Genomic DNA, 26642 nt, shown 5'->3' on the forward strand with positions numbered 1-26642 from the left:
GGGATCAATAGGGCCCTGCGCCTTTCTGGCTTGGGCCCTAATGACTGCTACCTATTGGGTACATTGGAAATGACTTATCTAATGTTTTTCTTGCTATCACTCTACAGGGCAAGCAACCGACAAAGAAGAAACAGCGGACAAAACTACAGAAAATGTCAGCAAAGAATCAAAGCATACCAGAGAAGAAGAACACCCACCAAAACAAGATGAAGATTCGACAAATATAAGTGAAGTAGCAAAGTCTCATGACGATGCAACGCAAAGCACAGAAGAGAAGATAGGAGAAGCAGTAGATCCCAAAAGCATGGAGAAGGTTAAGGGCAACACAGAAGAGAAAGAAAGAGAAGATCCTAAAAGCATGGAGAACGTTAAGGACAACACCGAAGAGAAGGAAGGAGAAGATGATCCCAAAAGTGTGGAGAAGGTTAAGGACAACACAGAAGAGATGGAAGGAGAAGATAATTCCAAAAGTGTGGAGAAGGTTAAGGACAACACAGAAGAGATGGAAGGAGAAGATAATCCCAAAAGTGTGGAGAAGGTTAAGGACAACACAGAAGAGAAGGAAGGAGAAGATGATCCCAAAAGTGTGGAGAAGGTTAAGGACAACACAGAAGAGAAGGAAGGAGAAGATGATCCCAAAAGTGTGGAGAAGGTTAAGGACAACACAGAAAAGAAGGAAGGAGAAGATGATCCCAAAAGTGTGGAGAAGGTTAAGGACAACACAGAAGAGATGGAAGGAGAAGATAATCCCAAAAGTGTGGAGAAGGTTAAGGACAACACAGAAGAGAAGGAAGGAGAAGATGATCCCAAAAGTGTGGAGAAGGTTAAGGACAACACAGAAAAGAAGGAAGAAGAAGATCCCAAAAGCGTGGAGAAGGTTAAGGACAACACAGAAGAGAAGGAAGGAGACGATAAATCTAAGAGTGATGGGAAAGGCATAGTTGTCAAGCGAAGGAAAAGCCGACTGGAATGCAACGAATGCGGTAAAAAGTTCACACGTCGGGAAACATACAACCTGCATCGACACTTTCACATGCACCAAGATGAGCAGGCTTCCCTTGTTTGTAAAGAATGTGGCATTACTTTTCAGCATCGAAGTGACCTCATCAAACACCGTAGTATTCATAAAGAAAACAGCCAACCAAGCCTGTCGCATTCGAAACGCTCTGAGAGGATATACAAGGAACGGAGGAAATTTCAGTGTGAGCATTGCGGTATGTGTTTCTCGACAATGATGCGATTAAGGCTTCATGTTTGTGAACAGAATGTGGAAAAGCCTTTTCGCTGCCCTCTGTGCCGCAAAGAGTTCCAGTACAGGGTGTCCATCAATGCTCACATGCAGAGTCACTCATTAGACAGTCCTTATCGGTGCCAGGTGTGCAACAAAGGCTTTCAGAGTTTAGTGACGTTGCATATCCACCAACGATCCCACGCTGCGCTGAAGCCATATGAGTGTCCAGATTGTAGTATGGTCTTCAAGCATCGCTACGTCATGGAGGACCATCGACGCAGGCACACTGAAGAAAGAGCACACCTGTGCAAAATCTGTGGGAAGAACTTTAAATACAGCAGCCTTTTGCAGCAGCACCAGTATCTCCACACAGGCCAAAAGCCTTACCACTGTTCATACTGTGGAAAAGCGTTTGCTTTTGCACAAAACATGCGAGCACATTGTCGGCAACACAAAAAGATCTCAGCTAGGTCTGAGGCATGTATTACAAACCATAACGCATCTCTTGTTAGGCAAGGAGGTAAAGAGAAAGCAAATGTTGAGCAGCAGCGCAACTGTCCTCTGTGCCCTCAAATTTTTTATGCAGCATCTGATTTAAGAGCACACATGTTAATCCATGAGGCAGAGTATGAAAGGATGAGTAACGGCAAAAGATTCGATAAGGTCTATGCCTGCCAGTATTGTCCTCTTAAATTCCAGTCAGAATCCATCCTGCAATCCCATTCACAAACACATATGACTAACATTATGGGTTTAAACACAACACGTATCACAAATCAGGTTAAAGCGGTTCTTGAAAAGCAGGATGATGTTGGTATGGACGAGGCAGATATTGACAGTATGTCGGGAGTAGGGGGATTAGAGGACCAGACCGAGAAGAAACCGTTCAGGTGTCGAGACTGTGGAAAGTGCTTTCGTTACCGATCAGTGTTAGAGCTTCACATGCGCATACACAACAAGGGTTATCAGTGTCAAGTGTGTAAAAAGTCCTTCAGATTTAGTAGCTATTTGCAGCAGCATTCAATTATCCACACCGGGAAGAAGCCATACAAGTGCCCGGACTGTGGTAAGGATTTTGCATTTCATCACAACATGAAAACACACCAGCGGCTGCATCAACAAAAGCCGTTTCGCTGCACGCAGTGCCGTAAGGGTTACAGTGATGAGAGCCAGCTTCAGCGGCACATGCTTTCCCATACAGGTGAGAAACCTTACAAGTGTCATATGTGTGACAAGAGCTTTGCTTTAGCCTACTTGCTTCGAGACCATCTAAACACTCATACAGGGGAGAGACCCCATCGATGCCAGGAGTGCCATAAGTCATTTCCTTGGCTTAGCAGTCTGCTCGTGCATCAAAAGATTCATATGCGTAAACGGCAAGGTCAGAGTCACGGTTATCCACTGTCCATACATTCTCAAAGAGGCAGAGTAAGTACCGGCAGGAGAGGTAGGCCAAGGTTAGATCGAGACAACAGAAGGACGGCACCTCTACCTGGTAGAATCATGCCAGAAATATTGTTGCCAAATATGGTTCCACACCAATCCCGTAGCTTTGATGCAAATAGACATCAACGCATGCAGCTTAGATCGCAGCACTTGCACACTACAAGTCATTCCCAGCAGATTCATTTGCAGCAAGAATGGCAGCTACAAATGGCGCCTTCATCAGAAGAACTGCTGCACTCTCAAAAGCCTACACATTTATTGGAAGGCCAGCCAAGCAATGCAGTGCAGATGCAGTGGCCAGGAAGTCACCTTAAGACGATCTTGCCTAAATGTGATGGTCTCCCAGAGCTCATGCACCAGCAGCAACCTTCTCAAGCAAATGTACCGATGTCAGCACAATCTAATCATTACTCGGAGATAAGCATATCTGAAACAGAGCAAAAAGGCAAGCATTTACAACACCACATGGACAGGCCTTCACTTCTGGATGGAAAAAGGCAATCACCGAGAGCAATTCAAGACCCGCAGCAGTCGCAGTGGCCAGTACTCTGTGATTCGGTGGAAACAGCTAAACCAGAGCTGTTCAATAATTCATCAGAAGATTGCAATGTAACTGTTGACTTAGAAGCACCAACCAACAAGGAATCTGATAAACTCACTCAAGATTTGCAAATGCCAAATTCCTCTGGTCTGGCTAAAACAGAGATGGGTCCGACTGGTGGTATAGTCCTACCCGCTGGTGCTTCCGGTCTACCGAATACCACTCCATGGGGTATGAAAACATCTTTAGAAATGTCTACATCTGTGGGCTTGCAAGAAATACCTGGAGAGTCATTAGAGAAGCAGCAAAACAGACTAATACAGCACTTGCCTCAGCAAATGCAGGTTCCGCAACAGCTTCATCAGCCACAGCTCCAGCAACAGACTCGGATACCTCCTACTTGGGTTAGTGCAACTCCCCCAAACCAGTTGGCACCTGTGAACATCCCGTACGTTCCAGCTCATTTTCCCCTTGGGGACAGACCTCCGATGTGGGGGTTTCAGGCTGCTCCAGTTGTTTCCCAGACCCTTGTAAACGGACCAGTTCAACAAGGCCACATACAGGCACAACAGCACGTAGCTCTGATTTCTGGCCAACAGATTCCTCTAAATCAGCCGTCATCTTTTATCTCACCACCTTTTCCTCCACCAGCTCTAAATATACCTGCTCCACATCCAATGCATTCTGTTGGAAGGCAACTTCCAGGCCCGTTACCACAAGGCATCTTCTTTACCTCACAGGGCACCATAAATGAGTTGCCAATCATTCCACAAGTAACAAACTTACCTCAGTTAGCCCAACAAACTGAGCTGCACAACATGGGCAATAAAATGCCTTTTGCCCCAGATCACCTGTTTCAGTGCATGATATGTGGTTGTTCTTTGCCTGGAGAACTAGAATTACAGATGCATTATATGCAACATGCACAGCTAGATGTCTGAGTTTGATTTTATAAATGATATACTTACAAAACAACAATAGCTCAGTTTTGACTGTCTCTTTGCTTTTTTTATTGTACATTGCTGTTAAGCTGCTGAAGTGTGTTGAAGATTTAAAATGTATTAATGTTTTTATTCAGTTATTAAATTTTCGCGCTGAACATGTATCCTAGTTTCATGCATTTTGTTACCCCCATACAATAAACACACAAACCAAATTAATAAATAAAATATTTTTAATTAAAGTATTTTATAAAGAACTGCAGTGTTATTTAAATTTAAAGTCAAGTTGCTGAAATTATAGCCTACATTGTCTTATGGTCATTTACAAGTAATATGATGGTGTTCAAATATGTTTGCAGACTCTTAAAGAGTGTCAATGGTTTTAAGAGTTAATGAGCATTGCTACTCCATTAAACATGTTAATAATGTGCACTTTATTGTGTTTGTAAATAGTGGAGCTAATACAATGCAAAGTTTATGAGTTTATATGCATTTTGTACTAGATTTAAAATCAAGTAATTGGCTTGTCATGGTGTATGTGCAATATAAAACTTTCTGAAAGGCTGTAATTAATTTTTTTCCTCAGTGTCTCTTTGACAATTATTATTTGTTATTATAATAATAAATTTGACATTTCCAGAGGTCAAAAGTCAATAAAAGAAACACAAATAAAAACTGATTTGAAGATGTATGTGAACTGCTTTTATTCACGTTTCATAAAGTAGTCCAGTTATTTAAATGTATGTAAACACATAATCATATAATACATGATCTCGTGTGTGTGTGTGTGTGTGTGACACACATGCACATGTATTACCAGAAACGGGCTACATCCTGCCAGGTTGAGCCACATTCAATCTCGGAACATTTTTGTCTTATTGTTGACACTTGCATACAAACTACTAGGCATCTTTACACAGCAAAGGAGGCACAGAAACCAAATCTGAAGCGGCATAAAACCACGAAAATGTGCATTTACACCGACCGTTTGATGCTGTTCTGGAGCGGCATAAATGCATTTACACAGGAATTAAAATTGTGGGGAAATATAAACTTTAAAATAACTACAATTTTAAAAGTAGTTTTAACAAAAACAAATGCTATAAAATTAAATAACAAATATAAAAAAGAACAAATAATATAAAACACGAAATAAATAAAAACACGACATTTTAAAATAACATTAAATTTAAATTTCCTGCGCGTGCTGCAGTGTATCGTGCTTTGGACGGTTTGTCACAATGTTAGCATCTGTGGTATTGACAATTATTTTATTTTTCTTAACAAAATTGTTCCAATTGGGAAAAAACACTTAAAAGAAATGACGCATTACTGCATCGGGAACATCGCCACATGATTAAAAGAGGCCGAAATTTGTTTCAAAGAGCCAAGAAGTCACTCAGGCGCAGACACAACAAACGAAAATTGATACTAGCGTTAGCTTTCCAGGGGAGACAGCAGATGTCGCCAGACCGTCGTGTGTGGGTGAAATGTCGTCCACAAGACTGGGTTAAGCATTTTAGGTTGAGTCGAGATACTTTTATGTACTTTGCTAATGAACTCAAACCAGCTCTACAAAAGCAGGTTACAAACTGGCGAAAGCCAATTGATTACAGACGATGACTTGCCGCTGTGATTTGGTGGTTTGCTACACCTGTGAGTAGGCTACAGGACTGTGGCTGAATTGTTCGGCATCAGCGTGGCGACATTGTGTAAACTCATTCGTGAAGTTTGCCGTGGAATTCAACGATTAATGCTTAGAAAATACATTAATCTTCCATATGGCCCTGAACTTGAACACACATGATCTGGTTTTGCCAGTCGAGGAATGCCTTTTTGCATGGGTGCTATTGACGGTACACATATCCCTATCATATCACCGAGAGAAATTCCCTGCAGACTATCATAATCACAAAGGATGGCATTCAATAATCCTACAAGGCGTAGTAGATCTATAAGTAACTATACAGACAGTTTTCTTTCCTTTGGTTAATTAATTATTTAGGCTACGAATCACAATTTGCTGCATTTTGTTTATAGTTTCACAGATGTTTACGTTGGGTGGCCTGGAAGGACACATGATGCTATTGGCAAATTCCGATATTTATTGTCTTGCTGAGCATCGACAGGGTGGTTATCTTTATGGAAGAGAGGCGAGAGAAGTGCTTGTAAAATAGTCTGTGACGATTTGGGAACTAGAGGCTAGAATGGAACACACATTATCTGTCTTAATGATTTGCTAGAATTATTTATATTTAATTATATTCATGTTTCATAGCCCATAAATGTTCTTTCCTGTAATTCCTCTACACTGCAATAGTCAAACAACATCTTTGAACATTGAACCATCCATTAAATACTATATTATTATTTATTTATTTATTTGTTTGCTTTAGCACTCAGGGCACATTAATTGCTTGGAGATTCCTCTATGTAATCAGTGACCCTGACTATCCCTTGAAAAAATGGCTAATCAAAGTCTTCCCTAACAGTGTTACACTCAGCCAAGAAAAGCGACACTTCAACCATCGGTTGAGCTCGGCAAGGATAGTTGTGGAGAACTCATTTGGACACCTTAAAGGAAGGTAGAGATGCTTACTGAAGAGAAATGACATTAACATTAACACTGTGTCAGCTAGCCTGCTGCGTTCTGCATAATTTCTCTGAATTCCACCGTGAGCAATACCTGGACAACTGGGACTGTCCCCAAGAATGCGTGGAAAGACCTGTTGTTGACAACAGGGATGACAGTGCATCTGCTGTTTCCATTTGCGATGCCTTGCTGACCATTGTTTCCAGGAACTAGTTGCTGTATTAATGTAAACTTTAAAACTTTAAACGTTTGCACCAAAAATTGTAAACATGTAGCACTAATGAATACAGCGAAAATATGTAAAAATGTTAAATGTAATTGTTATATTTGTTTTGTTCTGTTACATTTTTTAAAATATAAAACAGATTAATACAGACAACTACAATAGAACAAAAGTCTGAAAATTTTAACAAATAGGCTACTACAAATATGTGGTTTTAGTCACAGAACAATAAATAATACAGAAAAATAATTACAACATTCTGTATATATAAATACACTATAAATACATAAATCATTTTTAAACTATTAAATAAATTCATTCAAACATTCATTTGTTGATGAACAGTACTCATTTTTTTCATGCTTTAACATTTCAGACTTCAGAACTTAAAGTTATACTGGATTAAAACACTGAAATGAGAATATGCATAAATCAAGTCAAATGCCTGCATTACAAACATGCCTAGTCACCCAAAACTGAAAAATCTGACATCATTTACTCACCCTCATGTTGTTTCAAGTTCTGTATCCAAAGTCATGCAGCTTTGTACTACATACAGCGGGTAAAATAAGTATTGAACACATCAACGTTTTTCTCAGTAAATGTATTTCTAAAGGTGCTGTTGACATGAAATTTTCACCAGATGTCGGTAACAATCCAAGTAATACATAAAAAGAAAGCAATACAAATAAGTTCAGAAATTAAGTTCTGTGTAATAAAGTAGACAAAACATGCTGATGGCATTGGTTACAGAAGGATTTCTATACTTCTGAATGTTCCAGTGAGCACTGTTGGGGCCATAATCCGGAAGTGGAAAGAACATCATTTCACCATAAACTGGCCACAACCAGGAGCTCCTCACAAGATTTCTGACAGAGGGGTGAAAATAATTATCAGAAGAGTTGTCCAAGAGCCAAGGATCACTTGTGGAGAGCTTCAGAAAGACCTGGAATTAGCATGTACAGTTGTTTCAAAGAAAATAATAAGTACAATAAGTAATGCACTCCCCGCCATGGCCTGTATGCACGCTCACCACGCAAGGCTCTATTGCTGAAGAAAAAGCATGTTGAAGCTCGTTTAAAGTTTGCTGCACAACATTTAGACAAGCCTGTGAAATAATGGGAGAATATACTGGTAAAAATTGTATAGCCTGAATGCACTGTAAGTCGCTTTGGATAATGCATAAATTATTATTAATTATTATTATTATATAGTCTGGTCAGATGTTACAAAAATTGTACTCTTTGGATGCCATAATACACACCATGTTTAGAGGTCAAATGGCACTGCACATCACCCCAAAACATCATGGTGTAGCACTGGCAAAATTCATATAATTTAAGGACGGATGAATGGAAAAATGTACCGAGGCATTCTTGATAAAAATCTGCTGCCATCTACCAGGATGATGAAGATTAAATGAGGGTGGACATTCCAGCGAGACAATGATCCCAAACACACAGCCAAGGAAACTCTCATTTGGTTTCAGAGAAAGAAAGTAAAGCTGCTAGAATGGCCCAGCCAATCACCTGACTTGAATCCAATAGAAAATCTATGGAAAGAAATAAAGATTAGATTTCATAGAAGAGGCCCACAGAACCTTCAAGATTTGAAGACTGTTTGTGTGGAAGAATGGGCCAAAATCACACCTGAGCAATGCATGCGACTAGTTTCTCCATACAGGAGGCGTCTTGAAGCTATCATTACCTACAAAGGCTTTTGTACGAAGTATTAAATAAATTTCAGTAAGCGTGTTCAATACTTTTTCCCTGGGTCATTCCATTTTATTACACAGAACATGTCAACAGCACCTTTAGAAATATATTTACTGAGAAAAATTATGTATTCAATACTTATTTTACCCGCTGTACATGAGGGTGAGCAAATGATGACAGAATTTTCAGTTTTGGGTGACTTGTTCCATAAAACCATCAAGCTTTTATAAGTACCGTAGATCATCACCTTTTCATAAGGCTCCTCCTCATCACTATAACTGTGTGGCACTGTGGATGGTGCAGCATCTTGTGAGGCAACATGAACTGATGATGTTGCAGACCTCCATTGGTGAGTAAAGGGCTGGCGAACAGTTGACTTGGCCCTCTGCATTTGCAGCAGTTGCTCCTGTCTGGCAAATACCTTTTCCTCTGACTTGTTGAGGGGATTTAGGAATGCAGCACTCATTGCCTGAGCATGGTCTGCCTTAGACATTTTTCTTTTTTTCGCAGGGGGATGGCTTGTCATTTCTGGTGTGCCTGTAGATGAGAAATAAAAATTAAGACAGTGGTTGTAGGCTACTCAAGTTAGACAGGATTTGACTAAACGTCACATGCATAATAAATTATCTTTTTGATTTGAAACACGTTCAGAATCAATGCTGTTTATATAATTAATAATGGGGTTCATCAAAGAAAGCACATGGAAATTTTCTCAGCATTCATACATTAATGTATTAAGCTAATGTAGTTCAGTGGAAACAACTGAGAATTTCTAATTTTCCCAGATATATGTTTATTTGTCCAGTTGTAAATAAATACAATTATACAATACAATGAATACACATGGTTTTAGAATAATTTACTTTAGGCCTGCATTGCGCAGATATGCTACATGCGAACATGAACTTGTTGGGAGTGACAGTGAAAGAAAATAGTATAATTTTAATCATTTTAAAACTAGCCATTTATGATATATTACTATTTTCATCTTAACGTAAGAGTAATGTAAGGATCCAGCGGCCTGGTCGAAGGTTTAATGCGTATTTGGTCTATTACTTGCACTTTTTAATTTATCAGGATTTAGTTTAAATTTTAGTCTAGCTCCGTGTTCAATCTGACTCCAATTTCAAGTGATCATTACATTTAGGCAATATTTCTAATTAAAAGCTGATCACAGATATCGATTGTATATTAATTTAGATATTTGAGTATTCTAGAAAGCCCATACTTTCAATTATTCGTTCATTAGGGACCAGGTATCGCACAGGAATTGCACTCGGCCGATAGTGAACCCATGGACACAAACTCGTCAGTTCTAAACTTACTCAGAGGATGCAGAGTGGTTATTATACCTTTAAGTGAGCTGCACCCTGCATGCTCATAACAAAAAGTGTATTTTCTCCTATAACCACGAGAGCTACACCGTGTTAAGCCAGTGACAGTCAGAAATCAGAAGCCCCTAATGGTGTTCCCCATGGTTCAACCATTGGTGCTTCTGTGTGATCTGTCCTGAACGCAGATTTGCGGAAATACCACTACACATTAATCTACTTGAAAAATGATTTCAGAAGAGATCAGAATAAATCAAATATAACAATTTATTATTAGTCAGGTAAAATTGTATCATGCCAATTACATAATGAAACAATTAGAAGCCAATTTAGAAAGGATAATGCAATTGTGAATCACACTGTAACCGTGTGGCAGCCCCGCTCCTGTACATAGACACTGTAGCAAAATGTGAAACAGCCAAGTGTTCCACGCAGGAGACAAACAAATTTAACACATGTAATAGTTATCCTAATTTAACATAAGACACACAGTCTAAAATGCATAGCAAAGCACTCAGGTGTTTTAGAGAATAAACTTAACTAGCCTATGTGCACATGTAGTAGCACAAACAACTATACAGTGTGCTCTATGGGCACAATGTGTTTAACACAATTACATTTTTGAATCGTACCTGACAGCAGAGAGACACACAGCAGCGAGAGTTCTGCTGCTGAGCTCCAGAGACTCTCACACACTGCATGGGGGTTTCTGGCTATAGAATCCCAAAGTAGTGTTTTGTCACTTCCCTTATATACCCAAATAAGAAAAACAAAGAAATCTTCAAATCAGTTGTAAAAACATAAAATACCTTTTGGTTTGTTAGGTTCTGTGATCCAGGGTCACACCTGGCTGGAGATAGATAAACATTCTCACAGACCCTAAAGGGGAACACTCCCTCTCCTCAGCAGAACACAATTCTACAAAAGTTTTCAATATTTCTTATAATACAAGTGACTACTGTGAAATTGAGACCATTTTACCAATCGCACAAAGACCTTAGAACGATATCAAACATGAAAGGGAAACAACATATTCACAAGATATAACACATGTGGCATATGGATATTCTTGCTTTTGGGGGAGAAGATGGGAGAGTCAGAGGCAGGGAGGGGAGAGGGAGGAAGGGGGTCGTAAGTGAGCAAGGGGAGAGGTGTTGTTTGCTCTATTTGGAGATCCCTTCCCCAGATCAGTTTTATTGTTTTATTGCATGGCATCTGTCTTGTATGAGTTCCTGAGTTTTGGCTTCACGAGGAATTAATTTCATAAGGAAATAATTTCACTCCTTTCAGTAATAATAAGAGACTGAAATCAGAAAACTTAGGCCTACTCCTTGTTGGCGGACAAATGTCTTCATCATCTCAATCTTCGGTGGCGCTGTCAGTTGGAGATTGCACTCTTTCTTCTGTCTGTGTCAAGCATCCAACAGCATTTTACCGGCAAAGCACAGGGACGATATCCCCAGATATTATCACACATATCATAAAAAGCAAATGACTTGGCAGTCATTCCACTCGTGTTGTTGCGGTCTTTTGTTTTTAGGTAAAAACTTTTCAGACTTTTGAGCTTAGCCGTAACCTGCTTCTTATCTCTCTGCACACCACAAAGTCGAAGTCTCTCAGCAATAGTACAGTACACATTGCTGTCTCTTATAGTTTCATCAATTTGCCGGTTAATTTCTTCCTCTGCTCTTACTAAAAGAAGCTATTTTACTTCTTTGTCGGACCAGTTGTTTCCCCTATTGGTAGACATTTTTTTTAAATTAACGTTAGCTAAAACAAATGGAGCTAGCTTACTGTAGGCTACGTGTTTTTGGCTCGAACCAACGACTATAGAATACCCAAGACGTGTCACTCTTATAGTTTTGAATGGGGAAAAACGCAAAGCTCAATATGGCCGCTCAATCGCAGGAAGACCCACCTTCTGAATGAAAGAACCAATCGCTAATCGGTAAAGTCAGAGCGTCACTGCAGCTGCTGTTAGAAGTCCCGGTTGCTATAGAAACAGTCAGCGTTCTGACAGGGGTGGATTTAGTGAATTGGGGGCCCCAGGCAAAACATAGGAATGGGGCCCTATACATTTGCACACATTTTCCTAGATCAACCTTGAGGTTCCTTTTTTGTTGTGATCCTTGCTGCTGCACAATGGTGCCCCATAGTTTTGTCCAGTGTTTCTACATTTTTCATGTACATGTTATAATGGCTTTCTTTCATGTTGTAGACCACAAAATAGCAACTGATTTACAGTAGAGATACAGGTTTTCACAAAAACAAAATACATTATAAAATGATAAACCTCACAATTGAGCGTTTAAACCAGGGACAGATGATGAACACTATTAACAGCAATTATTATATGATGCAATCAAACTTATAGCAAAATGTGGTAGTTCTGTATGTTGTTTCAGGGTTGGCATCATCTGAGGTCCTCTGAGGGGTTGGCATCATCTCTTCTCAGGTGTTCTGGATCCAGACTGAAGCTTGTGTAAATCCTAGTGACATCCCATGGCAAAAACAGAGAAACAAATAGAGACATAATTAGCGTAGCTATTAAAAAAGTAACTGCGTATGCGTCCTCTACTTGGTTCCTTCTCATAAATGAGTAAGCGGCTTTTAAAACAATTATAAACATATAATACACACTCTTTCTCAATATTTAATTACAGCTTCAGATGCATGATATTTTCATCTCCTTCAAGCAGGATACACAAAAAGCACGTTCAACTTGGACGGTTGTCGTAGTAATAAACATCGTAAACAGCAACCGTTAGCATGTCAGCGCTTAATACGCATCTCCTATATGAATAGCATTTTAGGGGGCCCTTGGCTTTTGGGGGCCCAAGGCGGTCGCCTACCTTTGCCTAATGGGTAAGTCCGCCCCTGCGTTCTGAGACGTGCTCTTAAGACTGCGCATGCAAACTGGCTGATCTAGCCTGAAAAATACGCTTTTTATAACGCTATTTGAGCAAAAGTAACAACATGACACAGTTGTTGTCAGATTTCTTTGGTGATTTCAAATATGAAATTTAATCGTAAGCTTAGTGAACAGTTTTGGAGAATTTGATGTTTCCCCATTCAAAGAGATAGGAGTTGCACTTGCATGCCCGAGATGCGTTTCAAAGATGGCCGCCGAGTGACATTGCTTGTCTTAAAAGGACTTTGGCTCGAACTGACAGGCGTCCATTGGGTTGGCATGACAATGACGTTGCTTAGAGCGGCACTGTTTCCCGTTTCATTTACACTGAATCAAAACAGCATTGCGTCGACTTTGATACTAGGACTGAGGTGGGTCAGACCCCGCGTATTTTAGGTCTGCCTTTATGCGGCATTGCGTCTTTACACTGAATTCTGAGCAGACACAGACCCACTTTAGAGCAGCCTTAAATCGGCTATGTAAAGATATGCCTTAATAATTAATAGCGAAAAAACAGATGGACAGCGTTTTCCACTATGGACACAGATAAAAATAATAACCAATAAACTGAAATGCACCGTGTAAATATAAATTATAAACAATGACCGGGCCGTTAAGCTCCGCCCATTTTCACATCTCTACCATAATAATATTTTATTATTTTATATCGTATATCAGTGGTCTTCACTATTTTTTTAATGGGAGCCGCACTGATAGGGCAAAGTCAATCGGAGAGCCACTTTTACCGCGAAGTATCAAAAGTTACATCCAGTCATAAATAGCATGTCTTTTTATCAATCTGTCATCCCTGATATGCAATGCAATGCAATACAAAAGGGGCTATCATTCTTTATCATTTACCAGTTAAATTTGTAACTGAGACCAGATGATTTAAAAAAAAGCAGGATTACCTTAATGCTGGAAAGACCTTAAGTTATTAGATTTTTTTATACTAGCCCATCGTGTATCTAGAAATAATGTGTTTTTTTTACCTTAAACCGCATAAACACATTTCATTACACCAAATACACAAAATAATGTTCTTTTTAGCAGCATCATATGATCCCTTTAAAACTGGCAACTCCTGCAGTGAGTCAGTGTCATTGACTTAGGACAGAGCAAGTGTAAATATCTTTTCTAGTATATATTTACATCTTGTAATGCCGCTGTTTTAGTTTTTTTTGTTTGTTTGTTTTTTAAATATAAATGATTTGTAAGACTGTCTGACGGTGTCTACACCGGAGTTGTCGTGGCGCCCCACTGCGCTAAAAGTCTGTCTTGTCTACACTTGACGAGACAAAGCAACAGTTGCAAATCATCTGAACATAGTGTCAGTACAGTTCGTCATAAATAGAATGAGGCATCAGTTTACTGAAGGGGATCGTGTCGCGCCGCGCCGCATCGCATCCAGTGTACACAACATCACTGGGTTCTATTGTCTTTTGTCGGATCGCGCACACTCGCGTCCGGTGTAGACATGGTGTGAGTTTTTTTTAATGGGTTATGTTATAGCCCTGCTTGTTTTTAATGTTTTGTATTGACTGCACGATCATATCATATCATCGTATTATTTACTACCATGCAAGCCACAAAGTAAAGCTTGGCTAACCGCATGAGGCTCGCGAGCCGCGCAATGAGTAACACTGTCGTATATGATCCTACTACAGCTAAGGCTAAATATACAAATATTAATTTGTTCAGGCAGACGTTGCATGCCGACCTTCCTGGAGCCACAAGAAACGTAACCTAATTAATATTCATGAGCGAAGCTTTCGCCATAGTAGGATTCGAACGTTTGCCTTCCCCCAACAGCAACACTGTCCTTTAGCGCGAAAAGTGCGGTGCCTTTCCTATCGAGGAAAGCTTGAGCTGGCTACAGCCATTATGGCTGCTGTTAATGCTGCAAATGATGGTAGTTTGCAATCCAATAATGAAAGTTTGTCCTCTGAATATGAGAAAGGTGCAGCCCAAGAGGTAAACATCGATCCAGTGAGCAATGGCAAAGCCAGCAATGCTAAAAACACGGACGGAGAAATGGAATTAAGTCCCAGTGGCCCTATATTGAAAGCCCAGGACCACGCCGAAGTTGTTGCAGCCAATGCTGCAGTTGCACCCATGAAGATTAAAAGAGAACAAGCAGAGGAAGATGAATGTGTAGTTGTACATATAGACGAGATCGAGGAAGAAAATTTGGCTGATATGTCTACCAATAAAGGAGACTCGTCTGAAAGAGATAAAAGTGCCGAAGGTAAGCAACTTTTTTTGTTGCTGTTGACAACACCGACCTATCAGTTAGTTCCTAGCCACAAGCTATCTTTTACCTCGAAATAAATAAAGTCACCTAAACATAAATTCACCTCTTCTTACATAGTCTAGGACTCTGTGCGATCATATACACATAAACATCATATTTTATTATAATTGAATTGTGCAAATGAAAGACTTGCAGTTTATTTATTATGGTTTATAATTTGCGTTTAAACAGCTGAATTAATTTGCACGCGTCGTCAGGGAATAGCAAGACGGCAGCAGTTGCTGCATGCCCATGAGGAATTTCTGTTTTAAACATGTCCTTCTTGCTGCCTGTCATTATTTATTAGTATAGAGTTCACTGGTTTTGGCTGGCATTTCACAACAGTAAGGTTTTCGTCTTAGACTAAATAAACTCTGTTATTTCAAACCAGTTTTGCAGTCATTGTAGTAGATGTTGGTTTCTCGTTCATATAATCAGCTCCACCTTAACTGATATTGCAGTATTGCTATGCTGCCAGCAGATGGTAGGCTTTACTCTTATTTTAAATTGCGCATGTGCGAAATAGAAAAAAGAAAAAAGTAGTTGAATGAAATTTTATTTTAAAGCACCATTTTCCAGTGTTTGAATTTCTCTATATAATATGTTTGGGAAATATATTTTAACATTTTGTTAGTGTCATAATATTTTGGATTGTTGGATATTTGGCCATGTGGTCGATATAATTTAAGGTGGAACAAATAATTCGAATAAGACGCTGAATTGTTCTGTGGTTACCTGGCAACAGAGCTGCAAGCTATATCGAATTCATTTACAGCTGTGCAAAATGTAATCATCTGATCATTCTAACCATCATTCTAATGTAAATATCTGATCATTAGAAAAAATTATAATTTTTTGTTTTGTAGTTTTATGAATGTATTTTTGTTATTCTCATTAAGAAGTTTGTAAGAAAAAGATTGTTTTCCTGTTTCTTTACTAATAATTTGTATAATTATTTCTTTATAATACTTAATTATTTTATATATTTTTTTATAACAAGCAATAAAAGAGAGAGACCATTCATTTTTGTCTTATTTGTAACCCTAAACCTCTGTACTGTTAAAATTTACCTGAATAAATAAATTATTTCCACTTAAGGATTATTATTATTGTTGTTGTTTTCTTCCTCCATTATTTTTATTTGTTGGCTCTATACATTTATTTTTCTCTCTCCTCTGGCAACAGGCGTCACCTTGACCTCCAATTTTCCCCTTTCTATTTTTAGGGGATTGGCCATTTCGCTGTGAGGATTGCAGTGAGGCCTTTGGGAACAAGGAGGACTACCTAGAGCATCGCAGCGAGCATATCCACGATGGTCCCATAGTCTGCCTGGACACAGATTCGCAATGGGATGACCTGCTTATCTCGACCGACGGAGGACGGAGAATGTTGTTCTGTGCTCTTTGCGGTCAAAAGTTTTCAAGCTCGAAAGGCTTTTTCAGCCATCAACTGAAGCACCGCAATCAAGTCATTAAACGGGGGATAGGTGATGGTGAAGGTGCAGTAAGGCAGAAGCTTTTCAAATGTAAGGATTGCGGTAAAGCTTATTCCACTGTTGGTCAGTGTCTCAACCATCAGCGTTCACATAAACAGGCCTCAAAATCTGTTTTTCATCAGCTCGCTCATCTAAAGAAAAAGTCATTTCGGTGCCCCACCTGTGGACGCCGTTACTCTCGAGCTTCGGCTCTTGACGCGCATCGTCGTTGTCATGAGGTAAAGCTAGTGAAATCCAAAAGCTGTGAAACTGAGAAACTTAATGAAGTTCCAGGTCAAACTGAAGACAGTGGCACAAGCCCTGAACAGAATGAGGAGCATGAGCAAAAGGTTTTTCAGTGCTTCTGTGGCAAATCTTTTCGCACCATGTGTGGCCTTGGCACGCACCAGAGATTCTCAACCAGCTGTTCAGATGTGAAGGTGAAGGAGGAAATTAAACATCCGTTTGTTTGCTCTGAATGCGACAAGACCTTCGTTAGTTCTGTGGCTCTGTTGTGCCATCAGCGTTGGCATAAAAGACGGGCACAACTTAGCTGCAATGGCCAGCCGTATAAATGTACCGAGTGTGGCAAGGTCTTCACCTCACTTACATTCTACAATAAGCACCAGCGATTGGCGCACAGCGAAGAGCTGCCAGCAAAATCATTCCTTCATCAAGTTATCCAGCTCAAGAAGAAAGCTTTTGAGTGTGAGGAGTGTGGTCATCGGTTCTCACGAGCATCCGCCCTGCAGTCGCATCAGCTCTGTCATACTGATGTCTTCCGTGACATCATGGAGAAGAAGTCTGAGATGAGCACCGCCACTCAGCCAGTTAAAATATATCAGAATGACAATGCTGACAGTGTTGTTTTTCATTCTGAAGACATATCACATGCTCAAGTTCAAGAGAAAGATTTGAACTATAGTTACACAGCAGAAGAGCATGAGGCCGTAGATGTCGATTATGAAGTTGTCCATATCACAGCTTCAGATGATTATGAGAACAACAGTGGTCTCTCTCAGGATCATAATCCTGATCTTGAGTTAGTGTGTGAATCAGACCACGAAGAAAAAGATGACTTGGGTCAAACTGAATGCACCTCCTCCCTGCAGTTGAATCCAGAAATTGATGTCAAAATTGTACAGATTGATTATGAGCACTTAAATGATGAACCATTAATAAATGCAGAACTAACAAGCAAAATAAATCCTCAAGAGGCAAAGTATAATTGTCCACATTGTGATCGAAAGTTTGTCAAGGCTTTGTCCTTGCGCTGTCACATACTTTGGCACAAAGGGTGCATGGGAAAAAAATCAGATGGGAGGCAGAAGTTTGACGTATTGATACCAACTAAGAGGACACTTTTAACATGTGAGGTTTGTGGCCATGAAAGTGCCTCCAAGAGTGCTCATTACTTTCACATGGGCAAGCATGAGGATAAAGTAGCGTATAAGTCTATTTCGTACCAACTTGCAAATCTGCAGAAGAACAATATTAAATGTGAAGAGTGTGGCAAGTCTTTTTCCCGACTGTCTGCATTGCATTCTCACCAACAGCATCACAATAGTAGAAAAAAGGCCTTTGCTTGCTTGGAGTGTAACAGGAGCTATGCGACCGCAAGTGGTCTGTACAACCACCGGAAGGTTTGCAGTGGCAATGCCAAAGACGAAAAGACAAAGCATTTCAACCCAACCAAGTCACTTTTGGGCCCAAAGGCTCATCACTGTAAAAAGTGTGGTAAAGGTTTTTGGTCTTTGGGAGCTTTCTGTCATCATAAGCAAAACCACTTGGAGTGTGCTGATGTCGAGACGAGGCCTGCGGGTACACCTGACTCTGAGAATGTTCTCATTCGACGCAAGAAAAAGGGTCGTAGGGGTGGTTATAGAAAAGTGCACCCTATGAATTCAAAAGAGAAACATAAATGTGAGGTGTGTGGCAAATCATACCACATGCTGGCTTGTTTTCTTAAACACAAGCTTGTCCATGACCAAGGTATCCAACCTGCTGTCAAATCTTTTGACTATCAAGTCCAACAGCTGAAAAAGAACTCCTACCAATGTCCTTACTGCGGAAAAGTTTTCTCCCGTGCCATGGCCCTCCAGTTTCACATGAAAAGTCATGGCTTTGAAACTGGCCTTCCTTTGATTGACTCTGAATTGTCTGAGCAACCTCAGTGTCCAACGTGCTATGTTTTTTTTGCATCTGAGTCAATACTACAAAATCATCAGAAGCACTGTTCAAAACCAGAGGACAAAGTGGAATTTCCAGAAGAGTGTGGGAAAGTTGGGATAGAGGAGCAAGATGTATCCTCGCAAAAAGCTGAAGATGTTTGTGAATCTTCTCAGTCGGCTGATTCTGGAAAAGTACAGAAAACATCTTCGACTTTGGATTTGAAATATAAATGTCAGGACTGTAGCCGAAGCTTTTCGGTAATTGGTGCACTTAATTTTCACAAGCGAATTCATCGCAAAGGTCACCAATCTAAAAAGCTGAAATCCCGTTCGGCAAAACAGTTAAAGCTTGGCAAAGTAAAGTCAGATAAGTTTTCGGCAAAATCGTCTTTTGCTTGTGCTGAATGCGGAAGATATTTTAGCTCCAATTCAGCTCTTGGCACACATAGGCGATGGCACAAAGACAAAAAATTTGCCCGATTTCTCTCAAAGACCAATAAGATACGCTCAAGGAAAAGTGTGGACGGTGGACCATATTTATGCAATGTATGCGGGAAAGGATTCTTTTACCTTTGTGTTCTTCGCCGGCATCAGCTACATCACCCTCCCATGGAAGCTCAACACCAAAAAGAGCACGAAGTTGCTGAATCAAATAGTGGTTTTACCTGTCCAGATTGTCAGATGTCTTTCTCAAGTGGGTCTCTTTTAACAACTCACTTTGCAGAACATCACAGCAAGCCTAGTGAGACTGAGAAACTCCAGTCTGAAATCCTCCCTACAGATGAGTTGGGTTCACCCATCAAACAATCGTACACATCCAAAACAAAAGAGAAGACTAAGGTGCAACACCATCAGTGTTCCTACTGCACCAAGAGCTTCTTGAACATACGTGGCCTTCGTGCACACAAATGGCAGAAACACAACAAGGTTAGCGAACATACCACTGCGTCTCTAGAAGAGCGCTTGGCATATGAGAAGCCCTTAGCTTCTCAAGGGGTCGTTCCTAAAATGTCGACGAAGAAAGAGCTGAAAACTTCTATGGAGGAAGAACCCATACAGCGTAGTCGAAATGTAGAACTCAGGAAATGTTTTTTCAAATGTGATAAATGTGCTAAAGCGTTCCCCAGTGAGGAGCAGTTAAACGCTCACAAAGAGGTTGCGAAGACTCGTCCGCACTGCTGCGCTCTTTGCTGTCGCGGTTACTGGACTGAAAACCAGCTTCAACAGCATCTCGCATGGCACAACGAAGTACGCCGACGTCTCCCAACCGAACTGCGATACAAACTGAGTGCTTCCATGGCACCTGGGCCTTCAGACAACCTGCAGGCTTTATCGCACAGATCCGAGTCTGTAGTCAAGCTGCCTGTAGCCCTTGTAAGTCCACAACTCAATAGCCATAAATGTCTGCACTGCGGAAAAACGTTCTTGTCACCTCGTGCTCTGCAGCAGCACCAGACTCTTCACAAAAATGAGGAGCCCTACCATTGTTCTTTGTGTTCACAGACCTTTACTGAAATCAGAAATCTTATTGACCACCATCAGGAGTGCTTGGATGATAAAGAGCTAAAAGACAGGTACTCTACACCCGTAGTAAGAGGCGCTCTTCACCTAACTTGCATTGAGTGTGGGATTTCCTTCAAACAGGAAACAGAACTGCATCAGCATTATATTGAGCATGCACGTGGGTTCTAAAATGTGTAAAAATGCATGAGAATGGACATTGGTTTCTGGTACATTGTTTACTGCACATACACTGATTTAATTTAGTACTTGATTCAAGTTTGTTACCTGCTGTGAGTGTTAGTATACAGTAGAAGAACTGTATGTCTTAAAGAGGAAGAAAAATGCCACAATCAGCTTTTAAATTCTACATTTTTGCTGAAATTGTTGTAGAGAGAAAGATGTCTGCTAAATTGAAAGCATTATCACGGATGTCCTTTAAACCAAATAGTGTGTTCTAATTACTTACATAAAAGTTGCATAATTCTAGTACTCCCTTTAAAATCGCTTTAGACCTCTGCGAAGTGTTTCAGTGTATTTAGGGGTTTTTAAAGATTTCTTTTTCTTTCTCTTTTTTTGATTGCTCAGTTTAGTGCCTGTGCTGCTTTCTGTCATCTTATACTTTGAAAGTGCTGTTAATTTAAACTACAAAGGTGTTTGTTAGATATTTGTTGTACGTGTTATTTAAAAAAGTTGCTTTTTTTGGAAGCATTGCAGCTTAAATCTTATGTTTGGTCGTGCTAGACATTGATTTGTGATTTGTACAGCATCTGTTCACGCTATTGTCATTGTTCCTTTATTGCTATTGATGTCAGCATAGCATAATCCACCCTTCTGTAACATTTAGCTTTTGGTTTTACTTTTTAATTTTTTTTTTCTTCATCTTTCAAGTTATTGAAAAACATTGGGGTTGGGGTTTAATGTGTCTCTCGAAAATGTTGTGACTGTACAGAATATTATTGCCTTGATATAATGCTAAGTTCCTTTGTATAAATTCCCTCAAGTCATGTTAATGACATTAAGAGTGTATGAATAAGATGCAAACTGGTCAGTAGAGAGAGGCAGGGTTATTTGTGTAGGCCTGACATGTAGAATCGTAATTAGAATAGCACATCATTTGAACTGAAAACCCTTAAATTGAATGGTTAATGTTAACATTCCATTTTGTCAAGTCTTGGGTGGCCGGTGATTGTGAAGGTTTATGGTTGGTTTGTTAATAAAATACCATCCTTTAATTTATTTAAATTGATTCATTTTCAAAAATTGTGAGATTAACCAGGAACATTAAACATTACATGGCTTGAATAGGTACAAAATATGCATGCACCCAGATGGAAGAGAAATTCCAAGTAAAAATAATAATAATAATAATTGTGGACTGAAACTTGTGTTGATGTATCATCAAACTTTGGACCTCAATATGTTTTTACTTGCACTGAAATTTAAGTTAAACATGGTCATTTGATCTCTCCCAAAATAATATACATGTTTGCTAATAGATACAGTGTGCGCTGAATGTCTTAAACGCTTAAAGGGTTTTAAGACAATCAGTGTCTCACTAACTGGGAGTTGTTTCATGTTACTCTTGGTATGATTGATTGTACTTTCCCAAACCTGCTTCTGTTTGGTTTTCTAATAATTACAGGTTTCCACTTTAATGCTTACCTATGTTTAAAAAAAAAAAACACTGAATGTAGATATTTGAAATAAGAAATTAAATGGTAAATTTCAATGAAAAACTGTCTTTATTATTTTACCTTGTTAGATAGGCCTTGTTCATGTTGCTATAGTCTGTTTATTCTCCCACTCCCTCTTTAAATACAGTGGTGGTACAGAAACCGTGAGAATAAACCATTTTGGTGGTACAGTATCTCTGAATGGTATGACATATGTTTGCATTTGTCATGCTATTTGCCCTTGAGGTGGCTTCCTTTTCCAGTGACATCACTCATAGAGTGCTATTTTTGTCTGAATGATTTCACTGGAAAATGATACTGATAAATATTAACATGAATAGTTTATTTTACCATGAATAAGAGCAGTTTTATGTATGTGTATTATGCAGTTTGTGATTCTAAACCCATCCTACCATAAAAATCATACAATTTTTGAGATGCCAAAATATGCTGTTTGCAAGCAGAACACACTCCATGTCATAGTGTATTTGAGAATGTAATATACTCGAATTGACTCATTCTGTTTCTAAAACTACCTTTCATGACTTAACCTAACTGACATTTTTACAGTGAAAATTGTAAGTATGAGTAATGGTATAAAAATATGCTATGTTCACACACTGATGGTGAGCGACAGTTGTAATAAGAGTACAATAAATCATGAAACACTGAGTGGACAAAATATTGCAGTAGATATTCATTTTATTTTGGTCTTTTATTGATATCAGTTTATGTGTTACTGACATGACAATTCATTCTCCTTTCTCTAGTGAAACTCTGCAGCAAGAGCTGTCAGGACTGCAGGCAGCAGTTCACTAAATGGAAGGCCTTCAGAATTCATATTCGTGAACATGTGAATGAGAAGAGAAAAAGGGATAGACAGGTGGAATCTGTCACTGATGGAAATAACAGTGGTCTGAGATACTTTACAAAAAAGTGAAAGAAGAAAAAGAAACCGATGAAGATCAATCTATTGATAGTTCTTGTCAGAGAAAACCATCTGAGATCTTCCCCTCCCATCCTGCTTTTGATATGCTGTTAAAGGAAGAAAAGCCAGTGTTTGTGAAGACAAACAGGGTCTATGCCTGTGCTGTCTGTGGAAAGGTCTATTCCTACTTTGAGTCTTTCAGAAATCACCAGAATCTGCACAGAACTAAAGACCAACAGCCTGAAATCCGCTGTGAAAAATGTCAGAAAACTTTCAGTCGTCCAGTCTCTCTCACACTTCATCTGAAACTAAGCAAGCAGTGTGTTCCAGAAGAGCCTTCCGACCTTCACTGTGAACGGTGTGATAAATCTTTTACCTCTGCCGTGGTATTGGCGAGCCATCAGGAAATGCACAAGCAGAGGCCTTTCTGGTGTGATGTATGTGCTAAAGGTTTCAGAAGTTCAGTAGGATTGGAAAGACACTTGCTTGGCCATGAAAACAAAAAACACGCCTGTGATATCTGCCAGAAGTCCTTTCGGGTAGCAGCAGAACTGCGGTACCATTACAACATTCACACTGGTGCCAAGCCTTACACGTGCGATCTTTGCCACAAGAGCTTCTCGCAAATGGGAAATCTAATTACGCATCGGAAAAAACACCTGGAGGTCTTTAAAGAAGGAGAGGATGTTCCCCTCGGGAAAAGGGACACTCTTTTAAGAGGAAAGAATCGAGTGTCAGTTATGAAGAAAGTTGTTTTAGGAGCAAATAATGTTTTTGGTCAGGAAGAAGTAATGAAGAAGGATCCAAACGAAAACTGTGAAGAGAAACATGTTGATGTCAATGACGCCACCTTACCTGAGAGCGATTTACCTGACACTAGTGACTCATCAGACATCTCATCAGATGAACCACAAAAATGTTTAAAAGAAGAACAGGAAGAGACTTTGCACGTTCAGGAAGTTAATGGTGACTGGGAGTGTATTGAATGTGGTGCACATTTCACTGGGGAGTCTGAGCTTCACATGCATTATATGAAGCATGCAAGTGGGGAAGTTTGATACACAGTATGCTTATTATTAAACTGGCATTTTGACTTACTCTTTTCTCAATAAATGAATGTCTCAATGACCAAAGTCAGCCTAGTTGACACGCAATACTATTAGACTTTAAAATGCATTATATATTATTTATTTTGTCTCTGTGAGTTAATTTTTGGAGGCTTGGATGATGTTAATTAAATCACCAGATTGCCTGGTTTGCTTTTGGACACGTTGTACTTCACTGCTTAACATTCAAACGTTGTATTTTAGATATACCTTTATCTGAGAGGCCTTAATTTATTAAGAAATGGAATTTGACGCTAATACCAAGCACTGCTTTAAACTAGCTGTTTATGCCCTTGACATGTTCATGTCAGTTTCTTTCTTGGTTGGTTGAGGTTTGTATATTTTTTGTTACAGAATATAGTTTATTGCTTTTAAGATTTGAATTGTTACTTGTTGCTGGTTTGACTTGTCACGCTGTTCTTTGTGTGTTGAGTCAATGCATGATCAATACACCATGTGCTATTAAACAGTTAAGTAAACAATAACTGGCTGCCTGTAAGTTGTGCTTTACTAAAAAGTAAAAGTTTTTTTTTTTAATAAAAGCTTTGTACTCTCATACGTGTACACTACCTTGGATTTATCATGCTCATGGAGAACAGTGTGATAAGAACTGTTGTCCCAGGTGCAATTTTTCTCTTCTGAATCATTTTCCATGATCTTATTGGTTGTTCCGTAGTTATTGTGTGAAATCAATCACTTAAAAACATGAATTCTATTCTTGAACTGTGCAGAAGTTTGCTCTCTAAAGTTTTGTGGATGTGAATACTCCTCCACAGCAATGAAGAATATTGTGTTTGCTTTGCTGGTTGTGGCTGTGGGTATGTAGATCTTTCTTATTAATCATTATGCCAATTGTTAGTTTCCTACACTGACCTGTAATATTCCTTAGTCTTTAACATGAATAAGAGACATGTTTACCAGATGAAACTGCAAATATTACAAAGAAACACCAGCTCAAGTAATCAAAGCCAATTACATTGTGATTTCCTTTGCTTTATCTTGGGCACTGTTAACAATTAAACATTCATTTTCTGAAGCTTGCAGCGCAGATGATAAAATCATTGGAGGTTATGAATGTTCGCCAAACTCCCAACCCTGGCAAATCTACCTTACTTATGATAATGGGCAACGCTGGTGTGGAGCATCTCTGATTAATGAAAGATGGGTTGTTTCTGCTGCTCACTGCTACGTTTCGTGAGTATATCGTACATTTTTATTATGGTAAACCTCATCAAACACCTTTTTAATATTGTGTATTGTGAATGTGGGCACTCAAATTGTTGACTGTAAAATGTAACAGCTGCAGGACTTCTAAATTAAAGGCTATGAACAAAAACGTTACACATTTCATTAAAGATGAGTGCATTAACCAATCATTTGAGACTCTCATCCATAGATGTAATATGTATATGGGCAATATTGCTGATAAAAGATGTACTACAGCCCAGTAATGTGTGAGTTCCTTGTCAAATAGAGCTTCTCGTCTTACTGTCCACCTGGGAGAGCACAATGTGTACGATGAAGAAGGCACAGAGCAGCGGATCGGGGCAGAGAAAGTGATTCCTCACCCAAAATATAACGATTTTACATATGACAATGATTTCATGCTGATCAAGCTGAAAGAGCCTGCCGTCTTCAACCAGTATGTGCAGGCAATCCCTCTGGCGACCAGCTGCTCTTTTGCTGGGGAGCAGTGCTTGGTTTCTGGATGGGGCAATCAGATCACCACTGGAGGTGAGATAATGGAGGCCGAGTAATGAAAATCTTCTGTGTTATAAAACAGTTAGTTCAGTCTTTAAATCTGATTGATTGAGCAGCAAGATGTAATAAATCTCCCCCATATCCTAAAATAGTGTACTATTGTATGATAGCAATGTCAGATACAGAGTATGGTTCCGTCCAGTCAGAGGATATCAAACATGTTTGAGCCATCTTTAAAACACATTGAATTGGTCATGCATCTCTTAGCAAACAAGACACACATGTCTGTAAGTGTTCAGAACAATGTGAAAATCTAGTAGTGTCTGTGAGATCCTCCGTTGTTTTGTATGATGGCTAGAGTTTTAAAATCTGTCCCGATTTTAAGTTGTGTAGTGCATTCTAGCCTGGACTGTCTTTTTGAGTGAGTCATTTGAACCATTCACTAAACACATTACTTCTAAGACGATTACTTCCTTCAGGAACCAAACACAACTACTGTTTATTGCTCTAACACGCTAATTTTGACAGTCACACAACAGATAATCATTTGGTGGCTGTTTAATACCTTTTCGTTTCAATAAAGCATCTAATATGTACATTGTCAGCAGTGTTGGGGAAAGTTACTTTTAAAAGTAATGCATTACAATATTGCGTTACTCCATAAAAAAGTAACTAATTACGTTACTTAGTTACTTTTATGGAAAGTAATGCGTTACGTTTTTTTTGCATTACTTTTTAAATCTGGACAGGGCTTGCTTGTTTGTTTTTAAAATAAAAAAGTTATATTTTTGGCAAATATAAAAGCCTTTTCACACCAAAAGAGAAATGAATAAGCCTCAGGCTGAAGGAAATGTAAATTTA

General features: G+C 39.3%; 3 protein-coding genes across 6 annotated transcripts in view; all 3 read left to right on the forward strand.

Moving 5' to 3' along the window:
- Positions 1 to 214: 214 nt before the first annotated feature.
- LOC107714656 (zinc finger protein 62 homolog) lies at positions 215 to 4324 on the forward strand. 2 transcript variants are annotated; one of them, XM_016520592.1, is made up of 2 exons: positions 215 to 367; positions 539 to 4324. In XM_016520592.1, exons 1-2 carry the CDS (start codon positions 305 to 307, stop codon positions 4157 to 4159), a joined length of 3684 nt encoding a protein of 1227 aa, XP_016376078.1. In that variant the 5' UTR covers positions 215 to 304; the 3' UTR covers positions 4160 to 4324. The 2 variants fall into 2 exon arrangements, with proteins under 2 accessions (XP_016376078.1, XP_016376074.1); XM_016520588.1 differs by having other exon boundaries at positions 215 to 4323.
- A 10055-nt stretch (positions 4325 to 14379) lies between these two features.
- Positions 14380 to 24367, forward strand: LOC107714670 (zinc finger protein 91-like). 3 transcript variants are annotated; one of them, XM_016520611.1, is made up of 3 exons: positions 14493 to 15180; positions 16451 to 20444; positions 22817 to 24367. In XM_016520611.1, the coding sequence occupies exons 1-3, from the start codon at positions 14817 to 14819 to the stop codon at positions 22863 to 22865; spliced, it is 4407 nt and encodes a 1468-aa protein (XP_016376097.1). In that variant the 5' UTR covers positions 14493 to 14816; the 3' UTR covers positions 22866 to 24367. The 3 variants fall into 3 exon arrangements, 2 of the variants coding, with proteins under 2 accessions (XP_016376097.1, XP_016376088.1); XR_001637001.1 differs by lacking the exons at positions 14493 to 15180; positions 16451 to 20444 and adding an exon at positions 14380 to 14414 and having other exon boundaries at positions 22817 to 22874; XM_016520602.1 differs by lacking the exon at positions 22817 to 24367 and having other exon boundaries at positions 16451 to 21233.
- A 446-nt stretch (positions 24368 to 24813) lies between these two features.
- The window catches only part of LOC107715016 (trypsin-3-like), a 2755-nt gene continuing 926 nt past the window's right edge, over positions 24814 to 26642 (forward strand). The window contains exons 1-3 of the mRNA XM_016521044.1: positions 24814 to 24898; positions 25118 to 25274; positions 25555 to 25814. Of these exons, the coding sequence (XP_016376530.1) occupies positions 24859 to 24898; positions 25118 to 25274; positions 25555 to 25814 (457 nt within the window). The 5' untranslated portion in view covers positions 24814 to 24858. The remainder of the gene's footprint in view (positions 24899 to 25117; positions 25275 to 25554; positions 25815 to 26642) is intronic.

The sequence above is a fragment of the Sinocyclocheilus rhinocerous genome, unplaced genomic scaffold (genome assembly GCF_001515625.1).
Source record: "Sinocyclocheilus rhinocerous isolate Xijiao unplaced genomic scaffold, SAMN03320098_v1.1 scaffold2810, whole genome shotgun sequence".
NCBI lineage: Eukaryota > Metazoa > Chordata > Actinopteri > Cypriniformes > Cyprinidae > Sinocyclocheilus > Sinocyclocheilus rhinocerous.

Coding starts and splice junctions, on each gene's coding strand:
- LOC107714656 (XM_016520588.1), top strand. CDS start 305: ATGGAGAAGGTTAAGGGCAACACAGAAGAGAAAGAAAGAGAAGATCCT.
- LOC107714670 (XM_016520602.1), top strand. CDS start 14,817: ATGGCTGCTGTTAATGCTGCAAATGATGGTAGTTTGCAATCCAATAAT. Junction 15,181..16,450: donor AAGAGATAAAAGTGCCGAAG/GTAAGCAACTTT, acceptor TTCTATTTTTAG/GGGATTGGCCATTTCGCTGT.